General features: G+C 42.0%; 1 protein-coding gene across 6 annotated transcripts in view; it reads right to left on the reverse strand.

Annotated features, from left to right (window-relative positions):
- Positions 1-22,112, reverse strand: part of nrxn3a (neurexin 3a) — a 170,097-nt gene that overhangs the window by 100,829 nt on the left and 47,156 nt on the right. For all 6 annotated transcript variants that reach the window (XR_004785369.2, XR_004785368.2, XM_047337831.1 and 3 more), the window contains exon 6: positions 1,332-1,633. Coding sequence is in view for 4 of the 6 variants with exons in the window: in XM_047337831.1 (XP_047193787.1) it covers positions 1,332-1,633 (302 nt within the window). In the remaining 2 variants the exon portion in view is untranslated. The remainder of the gene's footprint in view (positions 1-1,331; positions 1,634-22,112) is intronic.

The following is a 22,112-nucleotide window of genomic DNA, read 5'->3' on the forward strand; positions in this document are numbered from 1 at the left end:
TTGCTACGTCGTGCTGAATACGGTTGACAAAATGGTCCAGAATGCGTTGCATTTGAGTTGAATTTTCAGTGCTGCCGGAAACCGGAAATGGAATTAGCAGTGCGACACCATAAAGTGTCCCTGTCAGGTGCTCAGCTGGTTGCGGTTTGCAACTTTACCACCAGATGCCAACAGAAGATTACACACTGGGGCTTTAAAAGTAAATATTATTATAAAAGTACAATATTTCAAGGTTCCAACTATTTGAGTGAGATGTAACTGAAATGCTTAGCTGTTCTAGGAAAATTAGTGAACAGTTGTTGAGACAATAAATTGTATATGTGAGCTTTTTTTAAAGATTGAAGACATCTTGAGTATGAATCAATGGGCTTGGGGCGGGCCAAGTGCCCCATGCAGGGTAGAGTGAATGGTCATGAAGTTTTGAGAGATTGAGTAATGCATTGTTGCCAGATGGTCTTTTTACTGGATTTGTTGACAACGCAAAAGCGTAAGAAATAAGGTTTTCACTAAATTAAATTGTGTTTTGACAATGTTTATGGTCGTTGCGATCTGATTACTTTCAATTGGATATAACGCTCCACAATTTTGCTGGATGAAGCCATTTTCAAATGCAAACTTGAAATCTGCTGCTTCACATCAAAAGCGCTCACCTCGCAATACACAGGGTGGCTTTTATTTTGATGCAGTCCCAGGAAACAAAATATATTTGTCACAGAGGTTATAGCCCAGACTGTGCTCCTGATTTGTCAGTGGATCAGCTCCAAATGTTTCTGGGGGTACAGGCATAATGGAAGACACAGGGCGCACTCAGTGAGCTGTTAGATGAAGAAGTGCAGGCGACAAAGCTGCTCCTACTCCTCTTCCTGTGCCCTGTCATGTGGAAAAACCTCTTACATCATGTGCAGAATGAGGTCAGATTGCAGTTGCAATTACTTTGAATGCCTTTTATTAAAAAGGTTGGGTTCTTTCGGGAACATGGTAAATAGATACACCAGTATGTCCTCTGTTGTAAAATGAGTTGTTTACAGTAAACATATTTACATATTCAAACAAACAGCCTGGCGAGAAATTGTAATTCTGATTGGAGATTAGTTTTGGGTAATCAGTCTTTGGCGAATACTGCTTCTCCCACCACAGATAAATAAGGAGTAAGTAAATTAGAAGGAAGAAACAAAGAATTGATGGAAAGCGGGTAAGGAACTGTACTCTAAAAACATGAAATGTGCAGCAATCTTTTAATCAGATAGATAGATAGATAGATTTGAAGAAAGCTTTGCAACTTACAACAACATTCACATTTTCACATAACCCACCCCACTTCTGTGTCTTACCTGTCGGAGGTTTCGAGTCACTTTGACATCATGCCACGTGTTGTCATTGAACTTCCCATTGACGGGCTCCACAATGGCCTCAAAGGCTCCAGAGCCGAGGTTGATAACAAGAGAGACAGCACCGTCCTTCAGAGCCAGGTTGACGTAGTCAGCTGACTTGCCAGTGTGAAGGATAAGGCCGTTGCGCTGCCACGTCTTGAAGGAGAGTGTGATTTCATCACTGCTGCTCTGGATGGGGTTCTGGGAGAGATCGTAGCAGAAGTACTCCGAGCCTCGGAAAGTGGCCACGTTCTCTTCCCTGGCTGTGGTCAGAAGAAATGAATACTTTCAGTCATCACAAAGATTTGCATTGCACAGTCAAGCATTGAGCAAGACCATAGAACTCAATATTATCCTCAATACCATGGCTTTAATTCAGTGTAGAAACAACAGTTGTTCTTAAATCCTTTTGTTCACAAGACTCAAATCCCTTCACAGCAAGTCTTAAATAAAGTTATTGAGGACAGGTCCAAGTCAAGTTACAAGTCTTCATTAGAAAAAGTTGCAAGCCTTTTAGGTCTGTGAATGCTTGTAGATTGACAGTTAAACAGCGAGACCAAGTCATTTCAGTCACTAGGCCTAATAATCAAATATTCAAATGAATATTTCCATTGTTGTTCTTAAATCTCATCAAGTCTTTAGGCAGCCAATGTCCACTACTGGTTGAAAAAAGTGTACAGTGTAATAAGCCATAGCACGCCGTTACAGTAGTGTATGTCAACATGACACAAACTTTTTGGTTAGATAGTGCTGAGTACATGTACATCTACTTTAGCAAGTAACCCCTCTAAATGTTGCCTGCAGATGTGTACATCAGTATGATGGATGATAATTTGTCTTGAGTTTTTTTCCGTTCACATGCAACATTAAAATGCATCTCCAAAACGAGAATTGAACTCAGCAAAGCCCACGCCTCCATCAAGGCCCAACAGTTTTCATGTTTTGTTGTGGCACCACATGGAGTTAGAGCTTGTTTAGATATAACAACATATCATTGTATCATGTTCTGAAAATAGAAGTTCTGTTAACGAGATACGCACATTTTTGTGAACGAGTTTCGTGAAGTTTCCCCAAGATACATTAATATGCCGTCATAACAACAAAAGTATCTGAAAAAACGGATTAAATGGTGTTGAGTAACTATGAGAAGAATAATTGAAATTACATAAAGAAAATTGTATTATTATTATTAAGGACATTGTAAAAATGAGTAACTGAGAAAGTTTTTTTTTCACGAGTCTGCTATGAAGTAACAACTTTTTTTTGAGCTTTGAAGCTATTGGGTAGACATTGAAGGAAAACAAATAGGTTCATGAAGTTAAATTGTGACCAATTATGATTGTACATTTTACTATGTACTTTTTTGGTGAGTAGAAATGAGCAATAATCAAATAATAATCACTGTATAATTAAAATCTTCCCTGGCTGACAAATAAACAGAATCGGCCAGTTCAGAAAAAAATAACCTTCAGAAATACTCAACACATGACAGAGAGGAATGCGGACAATGGGACGAGTACGGGGAGACTGCAGATAGCTATCATCCAACAACATCAAAGGCCTGAATCTCGCTTGTGAAATTGGCATTTCCTGTCAAACAGACGACTTGTGACACAGTTGTTATGCCTGTGATCAGACACAGAGGAGCAAAGATGGGAGGGAAGCCAGGGGTTGGGTGCACCGACTGGATTTGTGGCAGTGGCAGAAGACAGGGAGAGGGGGAGGGGGGAAATTGCTGAAAGAAAAGAGCCGAAAGGGCACAGGAGAGCTGAGGGATAACAAAGGAAAGTGGTCCAGTCAGGAGTCATTATCTGTGAGATCATCTTCAATTAGCTCACGGTGGTTTAAGCAAAATATTACTGGACTGTGGGCCCGGCCACAGCACAGCACAATCTAGCAGCCACCGAAGACTGTGAGGATCTGCTTGAGCTCTGCAACAAAGCGTCAACCCAAACCAACGACCTACACTCAAGAAACATGAAACAAAACACAAAATGGCCACTGTTTTCATCTCCTTAACACAGACACCTCAGGCATCGCTTCCTCAGAGAACACTCATCCCCACACTTCACATGCCGCTCCAACACGTGACGAGGGAAAAGCATGCTTCACTGTGTTGCAAGGGGGTCTTGAAAGTCAAATATGTACAGGAATCCATGGTCATTTCTGTAAGACCCAATTAGAGTCATAGAGTCAGAACTCTTACCTCATCTGCCCTTTCCTTTTATAACTCACATTGCAAATGACCCCCCCCAAAAAACTCTAAACAAGTATCCAATAGTATGACGCAGTACTGAAATGAAGATTTCAATCATAAGCTATGTACTGTTTTTATGGAAATACCATTGAAATCCCTGAGTCTCAGTCAAGAGTTGGTGTTGCTAGGAGACACGCAGTCAGTTTCATTGGTAACCTACCGGTGGAGAAGCACACGGTGCATAGGCTACAAATGTTAGACACGAGTTTTGTCCCGTTTTTTGTGACATCCACTTTGCGCTAATTTGGTGCAAATTGGACACGCCAAATATTCAATATTAATAAAGTTTTCATGAAGAGCCAAACAGCTATCTGTAACAGTATTGGCTGGGACTCATCAACATCGGCGACGTCATCGATCACGACAATGGTGACGACAACTGGCTCTCAGCTCCAGGGGTCTGCGTTTTCTGAGTCAAGCTTTGGTGACCTTTGTGCAGCAGCGGGGTCGCGGCTTCAGGGCTCAGCTTAGCATCTTCTCACCAAGTCCGCAGCCGGTCTCAACATGCTGCTCAATAACTGCAGGTCACTACTGCTCTTCAAGAAAGCTGCAACCAGCAATACCACATGACAAGCACACAGCCTATTCCAAACCAACATGTTTGGAACGGCCACTGCACTAGTGCGTTCGGTTCAGAACATTATTAGTTAGTTAGTTAGAGGGCACACTCAGCTTTGAGTTCGTCATACGTTATAGAAAGGAAGATGTTTAGAAAGGGGAGCTCAAATCCATATTGAGTAGTATCCTGTCAAATCTCTAATAAAATTTACTAAAACTTAACATTCAATCTACACCAATTGTGAAAAATGTGTTGTCAAAGAAGATAGATGTTTGTTATGTATCAGAGTTTGGGGGAGCTGGGTATTTTGCCAACTGGAAGCCAAAACCCAAATCTAATGTTCAGCTGTCCTTTTTTAAGTCCAGATGTTCAGATGATGCCGTGCAGGCAAATTTAGGATTTGTGATTTTAGCTGATAAAAATAATTTGAATGTCCTGAGGTCACAGACAGGGGTAAGCTTAAGATGTTACATCTACAGGATAACATCAACACACCATGGCTGCAGAAAATACACATTTCCCAGTTTCCTCTAATCTACCTTTCGGGCTGGCAAAGTCAAACCGCATCTTGTCTCTTACATAGCTCCCCAAAGGTGAGAGAGCGCTTCCCTGCCTCTCTCTCCATCTACAGCCCACTGCGAGTGGAAAAACAGTGTAATCTGTGTACAAGAGGAACCATGCTAGTTCAGCCATGAGGAGGTTCACCTGCAGGGCTGGAATAAGAACACTGACCTGCTTCACATGGCAGACATGCATGCAAGTATTAAAAAAATGCATGTATTTGTGAATATAATAGCATTGCTTTCAATGATAAGTGGCGATACACAGAAATAGAAATGTAACAGAGGATTACACTCAGCCCGAAGTAGTGATAGCCACCTTGCGGAGATATCAAGTTGAAATGAAGTGAGAATGTTATAGAGCTTCCTTATGACTGAGAGGAGGATGACGCGAGGAAAGTGTTATCAGCTCATAATGGCTTTAATGGCATCTGTAAGCTGTTCCATTCGGAGGCTTCATTTGATGGATGAGCTTGTATGAGTCCAGCGAGGGGTCATCCATTAAAATGTCAGAGAGAGGGGTGGCAGAAGGAAAAGTTATGGCCATGGTAAATTTCCCTCATGTTTGGAAAGTGTACTCTGGGTGGCAAAGAACTGAATTTGTGCAGTTTTTTGGTGTCGTGGGTTACTTTTCTGCAGCATGTGCTGTAAGTTATCATGTTACGTTTGTTCTACACTATGCTATTGTGGTCCTTATTTTATTTGAATATTCCCATGGGGTCTTTACATGGTAGTCGGCCAGTGCTACATATCTAGTATTGTGTGTAATACTTTTGTAAAGACTGTGAGACCAATGGCAGTTTAGTTGAGCTTATTTACAGTATTATTTACTGATCCTGTGAGTTTGTGCTGTTTGAAATATTCACTTTACAAATCTACATCAGCTTCTAGGATAAAGTCAAACCCATGTCTGTTTGGACTCTGACAACTTTTAAGTGACTGTTAAGTATATGTCTGTGATAGACGACTGAAGCGGACTGATAAATTAGTAATTTGAATTGTTTCGTGTGAATCATTAATGTTACGACAGGCCTCAGTGTCACGGGGGTAATGAATATGAATCAAATAAGTCTGTCTCTCAAGCCTAATTGAGTGATGACATGATTTATGACGAATCAGTGTCTGCAGTGGCCATTTTATATCTTGCACGCCACTGATTCAATGATGCTATGCTCACAGCTGGAGCTCAGATGAACACACTGTTTAGTACTAAGAGTTGATTGTCACAGATCCCAAATTATTTAATGTTCACGCAATCAATGGAGGGATGCAACATTCTGGTTAGAAATCATCATTTTCGTAAGGGAACATTCAATAAAAAGACTGTTATGGCCGCACATAATTAAATTAAGATTCATATTATATCAATTTTGGGGAATTTGTGTGTTTATTTCAAATATAATCATGGGCTAACCACAGTTTAGGTTTGGCTCAAAAAACCTGGCAAACATGAGAGACCCATGAAAAAAGTGCAGTCTAAGGCTTCATTGAGCTTAATAATGTACACTATGCATACTTGAAATATTTATATGTACATTTGTGTGTAATTGTACGCCACTGAGACAAAATTTCACTCATTCACTCAATGGGAATGAGTTTTATAAACCTTTCACATAATGGCATTTCAAGATTCTGACTCTACCACACTTAGAACTAGCCTGGGACCCAGACGAATTCTGGGAGTTCATTTCATTTGCTCTGCCAGACTACATCTGGCTCCCCTCAACCGATTATCTGATAATGGACGGTGTTTATACCATGACGCGGAGAGACGTGACTTTCGTAAACAACCAAGGCTGCCGCTGATGAACGAGCATTTGACAGAAAGTAACAGATAATTTCACATTTCTCCCACAAAAATGCTAATGGCTTAAATTCACCTATGACCCCATTCGAACACATAATGCTTTGGATAAAATGCCCAATAACAAGGACCACGTGGCTTTACCCCTGAGGTTCAAAATACTTCTAGGGGGAAAAAAAAGTTTCATTGCTAAATCCTAGAATTGTATGTAACATTAAATCTCAAAGCTACAAACCCAACCAGTATGAACTCAGCCTTTAGTGTTTCTTAAACAAGATCAAGATCATATCTTGATGTCAAGATAGCATCCCCAATCATTAATGAATACTGTTTTAAAAAATCATTACCAAAGCACTGAGACTGTGATTTCATCAACAGTAGATCAGAGCCAAGCCAGTTTCATCAAAGGAGCACATCCATCAAATAATAAGCACAGATAATTCAGTCTCATCAGTCACACATTCCTTGATGAGGAATCAACCATCATACCAACTGTAGATGCACAGACATCTAATGTCTTATTTGATGAGGTCAATTAGAAAATTGTGGGCTGCACGGTGGTGTAGTGGTTAGCACCTTCGCCTCACAGCAAGAAGGTTCTGGGTTAGAATCCTGTTCAACCAGGGCCTTTCTGTGTGGAGTTTGCATGTTCTCCCCGTGTATGCGTGGGTTCTCTCCGGGTTCTCCGGCTTCCTCCCACAGTCCAAAGACATGCAGAATGGGGTTAGGTTCATTGGAGACTCTAAAGTGACTGGTTGTCTGTCTCTGTATGTGGCCCTGTGATAGGCTGGTGACCTGTACCCCGCCTCTCGCCCAATGTTAGCTGGGATTGGCTCCAGCGACCCCCCGCGACCCTTAAATGGATAAAGCGGTAGACGATGAATGAATGAATGAATTAGAAATTGTTCTATGCAGCACATTACAGACATTGGCTTTAGGATAAGGGTTTTTCTAAACATCGTCAATGACCAAGTTTCGCAAAACTTATGGGCATGAGATATGTAGCTGTCCACTTTTTTCATCATACCTTGAGCTCAGAACCCCAGGTGAGGAATGGTTACATACTGTCTGCTGCATGCTACTTTTGCATTTGTCTAGGAAGTTAAATGTGCATTGGCTAACTTGGTAGAGAGTGGAGAGTAAGCCAAAAAGATAACAGACAGACCATCGGCCTTTCATTCTCTATACGCTGTTTTCACAATTATGAACAGATATTCTGCACAAAAACAAACTAGTATTGTAGCACTATTGTAGCTTGATTCTTCTGGGTCACTGTGTTTTGAACACAATTAACTGAAAATAAGATTTCAGTGTAGGTTTTTATGTTTTTTCAGAAGGGTTTTCTACTTCCATTAACTTGGAAGTAGTTGTAAAGAGCAGTGAGTGAACATAGCGGCTTATTTCCTTAAATAAATTATTTGCTTTATGAGCCAGGGACGCTTTAGATGTGTGGCTATGCAAACTCATACGCACAACATTACACATACTGTATACTCCAATGTACATATATCTATCCTCACCAGGAGTAAGGTACCATTGTACTTCCTGAAACTTGAGTTGGGAAATAAAAATTGTTATTTATAAGCTTGAGGGAGGACTGTGCTCGACAGCTCTTGTTGAAAAAAAGTCTTAAGTCTACTTATCTTTTTCTTCGTAGGTGCATTGACTAACCAATTAATGTTTGGACCCGCTGGCTGACTGATCGTCCTGAAAATATCAAGTACTAGCCTGGTCTAAGAGTTTGTCCACATTCAGTCAGTTAGATTTATAATCAAACCTTTTTTCTCAATCCAGCTTCTGTTCAAAAATGGCCTCAAGTGTGTGTAAATCTGAAAATGGTGGCTTGATGTATCTCTATGTTATTGATAAAGCGATCTTTTCCAAGTCAATGACCTGAGCGAGCTCAGTGAGGGTCAAAACAAGTCGAAGTTGCCTCTTACTTGTGATAACAATGATCGTTTATATCAAATGCCAATTTATTCAGACAGACAGCCGAGCGGTTGTCATTAAACTGGTCTCATGATGACTTTTTGTTAGACGGTGGTGCGATTGTAAAAAGTAATCGCTTGCAATGCAAGCAGGTTTGGCTTGATTGATCACTGTTTCATACTTGTTCAGTTGTCTTACTACAAAGAGAGAAAAAAACATGTAAATGAGAACAATTAAAACGGCAACTACTGAATGGCTTTTCATGACAATTGGTGGAAGGGAAGGGAGAACCCATAACCTTTTGGGCTAGATGCTGAAAAACAGGTGGATCCGAGAATGTTTACATTTTGCCAATTTCCCATATTTAGCGGAGAGATACCTGACTGTGCAATTCAGTAGAGATCCAAATAAAAATCAGAATGTATTGGATTTAATTGTGGTTTCATCTTCCACGATGAAGATTATGATTTCATGATTTGAATTGGTTTGTTGGTTTACCTATAAGGCTTGGTTGAATTTAAGGGGACTTTTGGGCAACGTTGTTTCTTTGGTCATCATGTATATTAAACAGCAGTATGGCTGATCATACAGCACAGCTCTTATCATTAACCTGTATTTATTTTGTTGGACACCATCTTGATTGTGAAAAATGACTGATCAGTCGAAAGCAGTTTTGTTGTTCCCCCTTTTGTGAGTTAAAAGGGGGCAAGAAAAAAGAAAAAACAAGACACAAATGTTTTTTTTCCAGGAAAACCATTTTCAAAGTTAGACGGCTTAATATAAATATAGTCCATTCCACTTCTTACATTATTATTCTCAAGAAGCAGCATGGGTCATTTGTTCAAGCAGCTGATGACCTGAGTTTCACCTTGCATTGTTGTTTTCCCCATGTCCAGTACCTCTGTGTCTACCTGTCTCCCAGCCAACCACACCTCATAAGACAGTCTACTTGTCACTGAGCTTGACTACTCCAGACACCCTCTTCATCACAACCCACTCATCTTCAACATTAGGAATTGAAAACTGAGAAAATACTTAAAGGCATAGAAATGATGGGGGGGGGGGGCGGTCTAGAAACAGAAGGTGCATGAAATTGCTTTCAATCACTTCATACATTGACATAAAATTACACATGAAGACACACACATGCATGCACACGCACGCACACGCGCACACGCGCGCACACACACACACACATACAAACACACACACACACACACACACACACACTTTTAGGAGGCGTGATCTGGCATCAGCTCAGGTGAGAGCATTTAGAAACTCCCGGGTGGACCATCTGTTGGTATTATTCAATACAGCGCAACAGCGACCGCCCACTTTTTGAACAGCTCTTCCCATTAATTTTCTCCATCGACATTTCATAAAATACCTATATTTAAATAATTTTAAGCCTGGAACAGAGAAAATAAGCTACGTGATGAATCGTTACCATAAAAGTTTTTTATCTTGGAGCTAAAAAATATCGGAAAACAGAAGAAAAGGCAAAGTTACAAGACTGTGTACATAATTAGTTTACTCATCCCATAAGCCATTGCGAATAAATTTCAAATGACAGTTTAACACGCTTCTTCTTGAATTCAAGCTTCATCATCCTCATCATCACTATAGTGTATATATTGTTGATAAGAGTCGTGTAATGTATTGCAGCTTGTTTTGTGTGCATATGAAGTGTATAACGACCGTAGAGTACAGCGGTAGCAGCGGGTACCAGCAACTCATGTTTGTCTTTTTACTAACAATTCTGCCTAGTTGATGAACAGATTCCCCTCTGAAAACTAACAGAACAGAGTGATGCGCAGAAGTGTTATCTTAAAATACGATGGCTGGATTCCCCCCCTCTCTCTAAGGTTAGGGAGGGTATATATTAGACCTGAGTGAGACACTGGGAGGGTGGGAGGTGAGGGTTGGCGGGGCAAAGTAAAAAAGCATGTACTCCCTTGGCTGCACACCACTGGAGTATCCAATAGAGCTGTTCGCCCACACCATCCGAGGAGTGTGGGCTCAAGCAGAGCCAGAGCACAGGAGGTGGACATCGTGGAAAAGGCACAAAATGGCTGCTTCAATCATTTGTTGCTCTCATAGGACGCGGCTCCACTTATGAAAATCAGTGAAAGTGCATCAGAATGATCTTGCAGCAGGTGATTACACGTAACGTCTAGTTCACTCGTCACGAGCACTGCAGGAAAGCAGTTGCAGTGGGGTCTAGACCTTTTTTCTTTTCTTTTTTTTACCCTCAGCCTCTGCTGCTCCATCTGTGACCGGCTGTCTCATCTGTCTCTCATGAGTCCCCCGATGTTTTTAATGTTCGATGTTAAATCACTGGAATGCGCTGTTAAAGTCAGAGCAGGTAAGCGGAATAGCAGTGAATGGGGAATCTTTAAGGCATTTCGGTGGTCTGTGTGCCAGTGGCTGGGCCATCTCTTCTGCAGCCGTGCGTGCGCTGTCACTGATGTGTGCGTACGTGTGCTTGTGAACATGTGAGAGCTGTCATTGGACCATGTAGCAGTATAGCCTGTGCTGTGGACACATCTACAGGAAGCATCTACAACATCCAGGTCGACATTATGAACATATTCCTGCAGGTTGAGTTGTATACTGATGTGGGTTTTTTCTGTGTCTTCACTATCAGAGTCACCGCAGTTTAGTTTAAATATATGTAGTCAAGTGACAGCACTGCCAGACCCAAGACCTCAAAATAACAGAAGATGATAAAAAAAGACAATGGGTTTGTCCATCTTTCAGTACTTTCTCACATCCATGCTCTGTGTCTGTGGCATTTAGCTCCAAGCCCATTGGACTCTAGCTTTTACCAAAAATAACTCAAACAGGAAGAAATACAGGAAGGAGGAAGTGCGCCCTTCTCTGTCTCTCTCCCCTCAGATAAAAAAAGAATTCCTTCCAGAGGGACACCACCAAACCCTCAGAAAACATACAGAGTCTCTAACAAGCAGCTGCTCCGTAGAAGCAATGTTATAGCCGGCTAATTTAAATTTGCCAGATCCATTATTATTATATATTTTTTTAATCTCCCATCCACTCATTTTTTTTTAGCATAGTTTTAACACTTCGGCGAAGGTGAAGCAAGTATCCAGCGAATCCATCAAGTATCAGCAGTGATGTAGCACATTCACCGGAGGGTAAGGTATGACCTCCAGTCAGTAACTGCTGGAGGCCATAAACCTGTTAGAAGGAGTCATTCATTTATGCCTGTCCTTCCACAAAGAATATATAGGCTTGAAGAGTTATTGACTTCTGTAATTATTTCTCATCTTGCTTCTGGCTTTGATGATGATGACGATAATGGCAATAATGATGATGACGACGATGATGATGGCGATGATGATGACGACGACGATGACAACGAGGATGACGATAATGATGATGAAGATGATGATCATGATGACGATGATGATGATGCTTTCATACCAACAATCCAATGTAGAAGCCCAATTTGCATGAAAAACACCAAATCCTAAACCTCAACTGGAGCGAATATTAGAAAGTATTAGACAAATCCGTAAAGTACCCCCCAAAGCCACAGGGCCATTTACTAAAGTTTGATAAGACTGTCTTCCTCCTCCAAAAAAAAAGCCAGCCGTCTGTGCGAGCAGTTTATAACAGCACATAGTGTTTGTTGTTGTTGTTTTTGTGACCTCTAGTGGCTGTAGTTATTATGATGGGAGCAAAGGATGAAGTCATGTAATGTAGAGACAAAGTCACAACGACAACAACCAATCACAGTAATTCCCAATTGCCAAAGACAACATAGCCGACCGTCGTGCAAGCGAAAAGAGATTCCCCCAAGGCCTTTCTGATCTATATATCTCATTCACGACAGAGGGACGGTTGGACGGGGTGATGCATGGACGGACAGATGGACTGCCGCCCCGAGAACATAATGTGTCTTAATGCCACGGCTGTCGGTGGAGTGGAGGCATAACTCTACCCATTACGTAGCAAATGCAGCTTTGTATTGGATAATGTTGATGGACATAAAATCAGTCATGTAGCCAACAGCCACGCACACACGCAAACACACACACACACACACACAGAGGCAAGGACACACAGAAAAAGAAGTTATTACACACCCCAGTGAGTGCGTTATGATCTCACACCTACTAAATGATCGCCGCTGGTGCTCAGATGGCAACAAAGAAAAGAAGCCACCAAGCACGAGATGAAGAACATTACTGCAGGCGCCAAATTAAGCCTGTGATGTCAACGTATGGACATGGGTGCCTCGTGTGCCTATTGCACACACACACATTATTGACTGAAAATGATTATGGAACAAAAACTCACAACATTTTCACTAAAACCTCACCATGACATCAGTCTGACATTGATTACATCATAGCATCATGGGATTTTTTTCTTAATGACTTTACTCAACTTGTGTCATGTGTCGTTTCATCAACTATCAATTCTTAGGGGTCTTTACATAATCACTGCTCATTTTCCTTTCTCACACTGGTTTGATTATACAGAACAACCTCACTAAAATCTGTGTATGGTTCCATGGTTCTTACACTATCAATTACATTACATTATCCATTACTTTCATTAAGCTGACACTTTTGTCCAAAGCTACTGTTCCACTTTACAGGAATATCTCTGACTGCTCCACACCACAAACTGAGCTGCAGGAATTCTCACTGACCTGACCACCTTTTATGATCCACTTTATTTTCATTGTATTTTTGCATTTTATTACCCCTCCTTTAATGCACACACTGGGCTATCATCAAAATTGATAAAGCCATCTAGATGTTTTACAGGTGACCAGCTCAGCATTAAGAGAAAATAATGTTCTTGTTTCCTATAATATTTTGTACTATGTCCGATAGTGTTTTCTTTAATACCCACAGGATGTCAGTGGGGATCTGTGGCAGGAAGTTCTAGAAAATTGACTTCATGTAAAGATGGACGGCATGACAGCTCCGAAAAGTGAAGCCAAAACATCTGCAACCCCCGCTGGTGGCTGGCTGCCCACATGATACCGTAGCGCCACTCTACGATCACTACTGAGCAGACTCTGGCCCAAGATGGCGGCACCCAAATCTGTAATATTTGGGGTGAGGCCGAATTGTCAGATTTGCTTTGGAAGCTTCCTAAATCTTGAAGTGACCAGGAAGTATTTCATCTGCAGCCCTGTTAAGAGCTGTTTGGATTCTCTAAATGTTTAGGAAAGGTGCTTAAATGCTTCCTTTCCTATCTCCTTTAGCATAGGGTACACTGGACTTTCCTATACGAAAGGAAAGGAGAAATAGACGCCCCACAATTCATTGCGGCAGCGATATTTAACGTGACGCACCATGCATGACGATTTAATCCGAAATAGAAGTACACCCAGAAGAGATGCACGTCATTATGTAAGTTACAGCTGCCATCTAGAAGGCTACACCCAAAGCACTGCTGTACATAATTTAGTAAACCAAACTGTGTACAGCAGTGGTAGAGACCGCATTTCTCCATCGTGTACAGCTGTGACTCAACATAATGGGTCATCCATCTAAGAACTTCTGTATAGAAGTTAAATGGAGAGAGAGCGATATGAGGAAAAAGGCTGAAATCTGAGGCAAGGCTGGTTGTTGGAGGACGACTGATGGAGACAGGAGCACAAGAGAAGAGGCTGGAGGGAGGGGGTAAGTAAAGACACGGGTGGTGGTGGTGGTAATGGGGGGTGAGAAGGATAACCATCAGTAATTTCAGCAGGCTGGCGGATTTCCATTTGTTCGGCGGCTTGACCAATGGTGCGTTGGGATGTGTGCACCAAGCGGCGGTGTGCAGCTGAAACAAAGAGCGACGGGAAGGGGGATGGAGCCACTGAGGCATTACCTCTGAGGAAGAAAGGAAAGAGGCGCTGCCATTTTGATGGCATCCAGAGAGCGGAGGCTGAGCTCTGTCTGATAGAGGGCCGCATCCCTCTCAGCAAAAACATCAACACTGACACCGTCATTTCTCTCAGCAGAGATGGTCCTGAATGAAAGAAACGGGGGGGGGGGGGGGGGGATGACCAGCAAAGGCTACTGGCTCACAGTGTGGATTTACACAACGCAAGAATCGCTGCACCAGTGCGGTTGAATAGAGTGACAGTTGTCTCATTCACTCCTGCACCTCAGTGAACAAGCACACTGCCTGACAGGCTGCCATAGGGCTCCCATTCTGACCCTCGGCTGGACATCAAGTGAAATTTCTCCGACGATAACCTCACCTTCTAAGCTAACCACCAAAGCTCAGTGAGTTCATTGAGTAACCAACAGTGACGTCGTCGGATTATGATTCATTATCGCCAACATCGATAACTTAATTTATGTTAATGCCGCACGGGAGTTTGTTAAGGCGTCACCAGAACGATGAGGTCACAGAAAAGCGCTTGAAGTGCAATAAAAAGATTGCAAAGCATTTTTTTGCACGCTTTGTGTACAATTATAATATATTTGATGCTTTAAAGATACAGTTTGTAATATTGAGAAGAACTTATTCACCGAAATTGAATATATTGTCCATAACTATGTGTTCATATATGTATAATCACCTGCGACTAAGAACCAATGTTTATTTGTCAACTTTGAATTAGTTAAAATGTGAGTCGCCATGTCTGCTATGGCGTGTTGAATACGGTTGGTGCACAAAACGGTCCAGAATACGACGAATTTGCGTGGAATTTTCAGCGCTGCCGGAAATCCATGGTGCGCCACCATCAGGTGCCCCCTGTCAGTTGCTCAGTTGGTGGCGGTTTGCACCTTTACCATCAGATGCCGCCAGAAAATTACAGATTACAATAGTAATCTGAACAATAATATGCAGGAAGTGCAGTACATAGTGTGTATCAAACACCAAGTGTTTGGGACCTGTTGGGTTTCTCCCTATATTATTGTCAGGTGTAAACCTTACTATGTAAATCTATGTTGTGATTTGGCATTTACAAATAATATTGAATTAAGTTTAATTTAAATCAACATAAATCAAAGCTTAATTTTTCTATATTGGTCAAACTTTAATTTTCTTTTGCTTTTTATTTTTCTTTGTGTGTGTGTGTGTGTGACACAGGATGTTTGAGAGCATGCATCCATGTGTACATGCACATGTGCACATCTTCCCACATGCAGGAGAGAAGGCTGACACACACACACACACACATATCTCCTGAAGCATGAAAACAAGGTTGACTTAGTCCCAGGGGGCTTTTCATTTACTGCCCAACATAATGCCACATCCCCAAACCCCCCCATCCCAAACACACACACACACACACACACACACACACCCACCCCTCCTTATTGGCTATTATCTGGGCTGTCGGAGCCAGTGTTGATACCTAATGAAGGGCTATGGTTGCCATTTCTCAGCTGACGGTCACCATGGTTACAGAACAGAGGATGAGGAGAAAATTGGGGAGGGGGGCTCTGATGGAGAGAATCGGAGACGAGGAGGAGAAGTGGCTGAACACAAAATCAGATTTGATGCGTTTGTTTCTATTGCTTGTTCAAGAGAACAGATCGTCCTTAAGTGGCGACCTGTTAATAAAGACTGGAGCTGATGGCAGAGGACTGTGTGACAAGCACTGGTGACAAAAGAGAAGGCATTCACGAGACCACTCAATTCACACAGCTCTGCAAAGATAAATCGTTGTTTACTTAATTGAAAAGATGAGTCTGATTTACCACATGGGTGTAATTCCTGTAGTTCTGACAGTTCTGACTGTAAAGTAGCTGGGGGATAGGAGGAATACTTTACACCCATATTTGCAAAGGTGTGTGACAATGCACTGCCTTCTCCTACCACACCAACATACATTAACATGAACTGCCAGTCTTGGTTAGATATTTAAAAGTTGACCACGGGATAGGACAATTTCAAGTCATCTTTCCTTCACCCTAACCAAGGGCTTCACTAGGGAGTGTGTGTTCCCTCAGCCCTATGTTCCCTCACAATAACCCTAACCCTAATTTTGATGGGGGGGTTAATAGAAATAAGGGAACATAGGGCTGAGGGAACATATAGGGATGACCCCCTTGTGCCTAAAAAGATCAACCACAGTAAAATTAACAGGAGCAGATGTTAGTGTAAAACAAATGGAATTCAGTTTGAAGAAATGTTCATTGTAAAGGATTCTCAGGTGACAAGAGTCGGCCTTTGCTTCGTTGCTTGATCCCCCAAAATCCTCAGCGCCCCTCCTCCTTCGCTGTTATCTGTGCGATGATTATTGATCGCTGACTGAGCCTAACAGGCCTCCGAGCCGAGGAAGACCAGGCCCCACACAAGCTGCCCCTCCAACGAGAGAACGTCACCTTTTTTCTCTCTGGTTCGTAATCAGGCTCCGCTGATGGACAGTTTGTCCTTTACCGAAAAGACATAATTGCATTTTGAGAGGTGCAGATGACACGCGGGCCACATTAATCACAACACTAAACTCATTTCTGAAGGACAGTTGTAAGGTGCTGGGCAACAATTCCGCAAAGTGTCTCCACGCAGGAGCGTACGTCTGCAGCAATGAGATGTGGCAGGGCTAATACTGCATGCACACTGTGGCCTAATGAGAAGAGGCTCAGGTCACAATGATGAGACGCCTGTCAGCCTCCTGTAGACAGGCTGTGTGTGTGAGAGTGTGTGTGTGTGTGTGTGTTTTTCTAGGACTGTGAGGACAAATTTAGTTTCAATACCATTATTGTTCAAAGATATTGGCTGGTCCTCACAACTTCAGAAGACTTTTAGAGAGTTAAGAATTGGTTTTAGGTTCATGGTTACAATTAGGTTTGGGTTAGACATGTGGTTGTACATGTTTACATTTAGGGAATACATTATGTCAATACACTGTACATGGACTGCATTGATTTCGCCGCTAGCAGGGAACGTTCCCGCAACATTGGCCAACACCACCTATAAGTTTTATAATGTTTTAAATGAAGCGTTTTAATAAAATGTTCAAAGAACATTTTACATTTTATGACACTGTATTCTGACAATCACTTAACATTTTAGGACGGTTATTGCCAAATATGTTTTAGAATGTTTATTTAAAAAGAACGCCGTGCAAACTTTGAAATGAACTTTCGAGGAACAAAATAAAGAAACTTGCTGCTGGAAACCTCAGGAGAATATTGCCAGATAATGTTCTCAGTTTTTAGGAAGATCATTCAAAGTACTTTGCAGTGTAGATCTCCAGGGCTGCAACTAATGATTAATTTCATAATCTGTTAATCTGTCGATTATTTTCTCGATTAATCGATTAGTTGTTTGATCCATTAAATGTTGTTAAATTGTGAAAAAAGTAGATCGTGTTTTCCAAAACTCCAAAAGATGATGTTTTGTTTTGTCCTCACACCAAAGATATTCAGTTTACTGTCATTGAGGAGCAAAGAAACCAGAAAATATTCACATTCAAGAAGCTGAAATCAGAGAATTTGAAACTACTTGAACCAATTAATCGATTATCAAAATAGTTGGCGATTTATTTAGTAATCGATTACTAATCAAATTAATCGATTCAATGTTGCAGCTCTATAGATCTCATTCAGTGTCCTGCTCAAGGACACTTGGAAACACTCTGGGGGAGCCGGGGATTGAACCAGGAACCTTCAAGTCTGCAAGAAAAACAAATGTGTGTGTGTCTGATTTGGTGTTAATTGATAAATGTTTCATGGTTTGAAATGAAGCTGCAATTTATTACTATAAAGAATGTTTATAAGTAATGTGATTTTAAATGGTTAAAAATACAAAAAAAAAAAAAAAATCATCGACCATCCTGAAACTGAAAGTGGACTGAATTCACATATTTCATTATCTCGAGAGTGTTTTCAGTCTGTTTTGTTGCTGCTATGGCAAATCTATTGACTTACAAGATATAATATTTATGAAATTATGAGAAGTAATGAATTTATCAAAAGTACAACTGCACTGCAAACATTTGTCTTTTTACAACCTTGTTTATCTACATACACACACACACACACACACACATACACACACACACACACAGACACACACACACACACACACACACACACACACACACGTCAGCCTGAAGCTGACAGGGGAAGGGGAGTGTGACGGCTTGGGGAAAATATTAAGTGATTTTGGATTGCAGAATGAAGCTCATCACACACACACACACACTCGCAATCTGAGCGCACACACAATAGGCCTCAGCAGGCCTTCCTGGGGCTAAGTGCCGTTAACCTCTTTCTCTCATGGGGCCCAGACAAAAGCCCCTGAGGAGGGCTAATAATCACCCCTCCGTCTGCCCCCTCCCCCTCCATCACAACACACCCACTCCGGCCCTCGTGTCTGGCCTGTACAGCATCACACGGGGGGACAGTTTTACCACAGAAATTTCATCAAAACACAAAATGATCTCATACATTTTTTTTGCAGTGAAATCAAATAATGTAAAAGTCGTCTTTCCCCTTCCTGGTTAAAAAACATGGTTGGATGAAGGTCTGCATTAAAGTTACAACTCAGGCATTAACATGAATTTCATCTAAAATTATGTTTGAGGTAAATTGAACTTTCCAAAATCTATCGATAGGTTTGGGCCCAGTCTGTATTTTCTAACCTGTGTGCAAGTGTGCGCTTTGTTCATTCAAGGATCTTTGACAGTTTATGCAGGTGTTGTCCGTGATTCATTCCGTTTGGGGGAGTGCCTGCTGCAGATTGGTCTCAACAATCACATCTTGCCTTTTTAAAATGCATGGGTTCCTAGCAGTCCGGCGGCGGCAGCTGTCTGACGAGGCACCGCTCCAACTTCCTCTGTGTGGTTCTGAGATTACTGTCACTCTGCGACATCATGTTAGCCCTAGATCCCTGGTGCTTGTAAAAAAGCAACTGGATGATACTGTACATGGAGCCCTGTGTGTGTGTGTGTGTGTGTGTGTGTGTGTGTGTGTGCGTGTGTGTTTATGTGTGTGTGTGTGTGTGTGTGTGTGTGTGTGTGTTTATGTGTGGGTGTGTATGTGTGTTTATGTGTGAGTGTGTGTGTGTGTGTGAGTGTGTGTGTGTGTGTTTATGTGTGTGTGTGTGTGTGTGTGTGTGTGTGTGTGTTTATGTGTGAGTGTGTGTGTGTGTGTGTGTGTGTGTGTGTGTGAGTGTGTGTGTGTGTGTGTGTGTTTATGTGTGTGTGTGTGTGTGTGTGTGTGTGGCTGTAAAAGGGTGGCGATCAGTTGGGGGCAGGCAGGGGCGGTATTGAAGCTGGAGTCACTGGTGTGTAACGGCACACATGCTCCACCTTGATTGCACATGAGCATTAGCTTGAATCCAGCTCTAGCACAATACATCAACAAGAATAAATTTGTTTTGAGATATTGCATTTTTAATAATTTATGTTTGATATTGTGGATATAGATATTGTCCTATAAATGAATGGCATTCAAAATCCAGTTTGTATCACTGCATCTTACAGTGATTTTAAAAATTGGGTGGCCTTATATTTAATATTATGAGAGGCCATATATATTATCTTCAAATCTGCACATAATTAAAACACAGAACTGCACAGATTGATCGTAAAAGCACGGGGAGACAGAGAAAAGGACGGATGTAATGTGAAGGGGCAGCAGGGGAAGGGGGGGGGGGAGTGAACGGTGTGTGTGTGTGTGTGTGTGTGAGATAACAGCTCTCCCTCTTCCTGCGTTGTCATGTGAGTGGCGTGTCACGGTGAGCAACTGGCCGACAGAGATAAGGCCCGGGCCCCACCGCAGTAATCTGCTCTACAAACACACATGCATGCACTCAAATCCAGAAAGAAAGAAAAAAAAAGGGGGGGGGGACACACCATATCAATGATCAGATTTACTCAGGCAAGGTGTGCATCAAAACCCAGTGTGCTCAGTAAACCTCTGCTATTAACCCAACAAAGCACCGTTTGAGAAAATGCGCACCTATACGTTTAGCGCATACGAGTTCGGACGGAAGCCACTGCAGGTAAATGGTAAATGGACTGGACAACACAAACAAACACATATTTTGGTGTGAGATTTTATGAAACAACACCTCACAAGACAACAGCTATTTACATTTTGCGTCAATTTTCTTATTCATATGCACACTGGCAGAGCGATGTTGACTGTAATGTAATGACTGTACATGAAGATGTACCATGCGTCTCCAATTCCTCCCATTGTACAACACTTACGGCGGATGGCTCACCTATTGCTTGTGTCAAACATGTGCAGATCTTGTAGTTTTATAGGTTCCGACATCCACACCTGATCAGTCCGTCCACATTTTTTTTCAAAACCAGGAGACCACTGAGTGCTGACTTCACCTGAATAGTTTCTATATTCTTCCCAGTAGGGATGTGCAGCTCCATCACCGAGGAGATAACTGGTGCAAATCGGTGAATCTCACCAATCCTAAATTCTTGACAATATTTCTAATACATAGGCACTTTTTAAAACATCTATCTATCAAATGAACACACAGCAACATTGTTGTCGATGCGTTGTGTCTTGTCAGAATGTCACAGCAGAAATGAAGCGGCTGAGTTGCTGTTTCGGATGATGAACTACTAAATGCGGTGGTAACAACAACATCAGGCCAGGCTGAACCAGACTAAAGCAGAGTAGAATAGATTGAATCTAAATAGAGTGCTATGTGGCACCTACTGTGGAGTAGTGACAGTAATGAAGTCAGACCAGGATCAATGAACTTCCTTAAAATGACAGAGGACACTGCCGCTGCCCTATACATGGGAACGCCCTCCCAAACACACATACACACACACACACACATCCACGTGCGCACATAGAGCTTCATCGGCGTCATAATTACATCAGCCTAGGAGAGGGGGTAGAGCACTGATTGCTGATTGCCCTCTGCAATTCGTCTAATTTGGCTTCTTCGGCTAATACTTGCTTCAATCAGTGTTAGCAACACGCAGACACACACACACACACACACACACACACACACACATGCAGGCCCATATCACCTACTGTCCCTAACTGTGAACACAGGAAGACAACAAATGTACAACCTCAACACAGCCATGAGTAGCCCCAGTGCCCCTTCACACACACACACACACACACGCGCACACACACACCTTTGACACACACACACGCACACACACATCATAACAAGTAGATAATGTCAGGACAGTGTCGGCCCCTGCCACTGCTCGCTGACTGGGGGCCTCGACACCAGATGAGGCCGCAGATACGATCCACAGGAGCCCCACTCCAGACTGAATAATGTGACGGCGGCTGACTCGGCATAAGTCCTATGTGTACACAAGAAGTTGTAGCTGTGAATAAACCAAATACTGAGGTCCTGTCCACACCTTTCAACATTCAGCAGCGACAAGAAAAGATTACACTGAAAACAAAAGAGACTAATTAGATACTGTTCTTGACAGGACCACATGACGTCAATAGAAGGCAATTCAATTTAAAGGATGGAAAAGAATCAGAAGAGAGCACAATAGAATGTACAAAAGTAAGTTGTCCCTTTATTTATTTAATTTTTCTGTTTCCCTTTTGTAAAGTAGAGCAGCATAGAACACTGACCAGATTTGCACATGTTCTGTTGTGTTATATACATGAAGGTTACTCTAAATGCTGGATCTCCACCACAATCCACTGCTGACGTTTCAAACACATCATTACTGAGT

This window comes from Scophthalmus maximus, chromosome 15 (genome assembly GCF_022379125.1).
Source record: "Scophthalmus maximus strain ysfricsl-2021 chromosome 15, ASM2237912v1, whole genome shotgun sequence".
Taxonomy (NCBI): Eukaryota; Metazoa; Chordata; class Actinopteri; order Pleuronectiformes; family Scophthalmidae; genus Scophthalmus; species Scophthalmus maximus.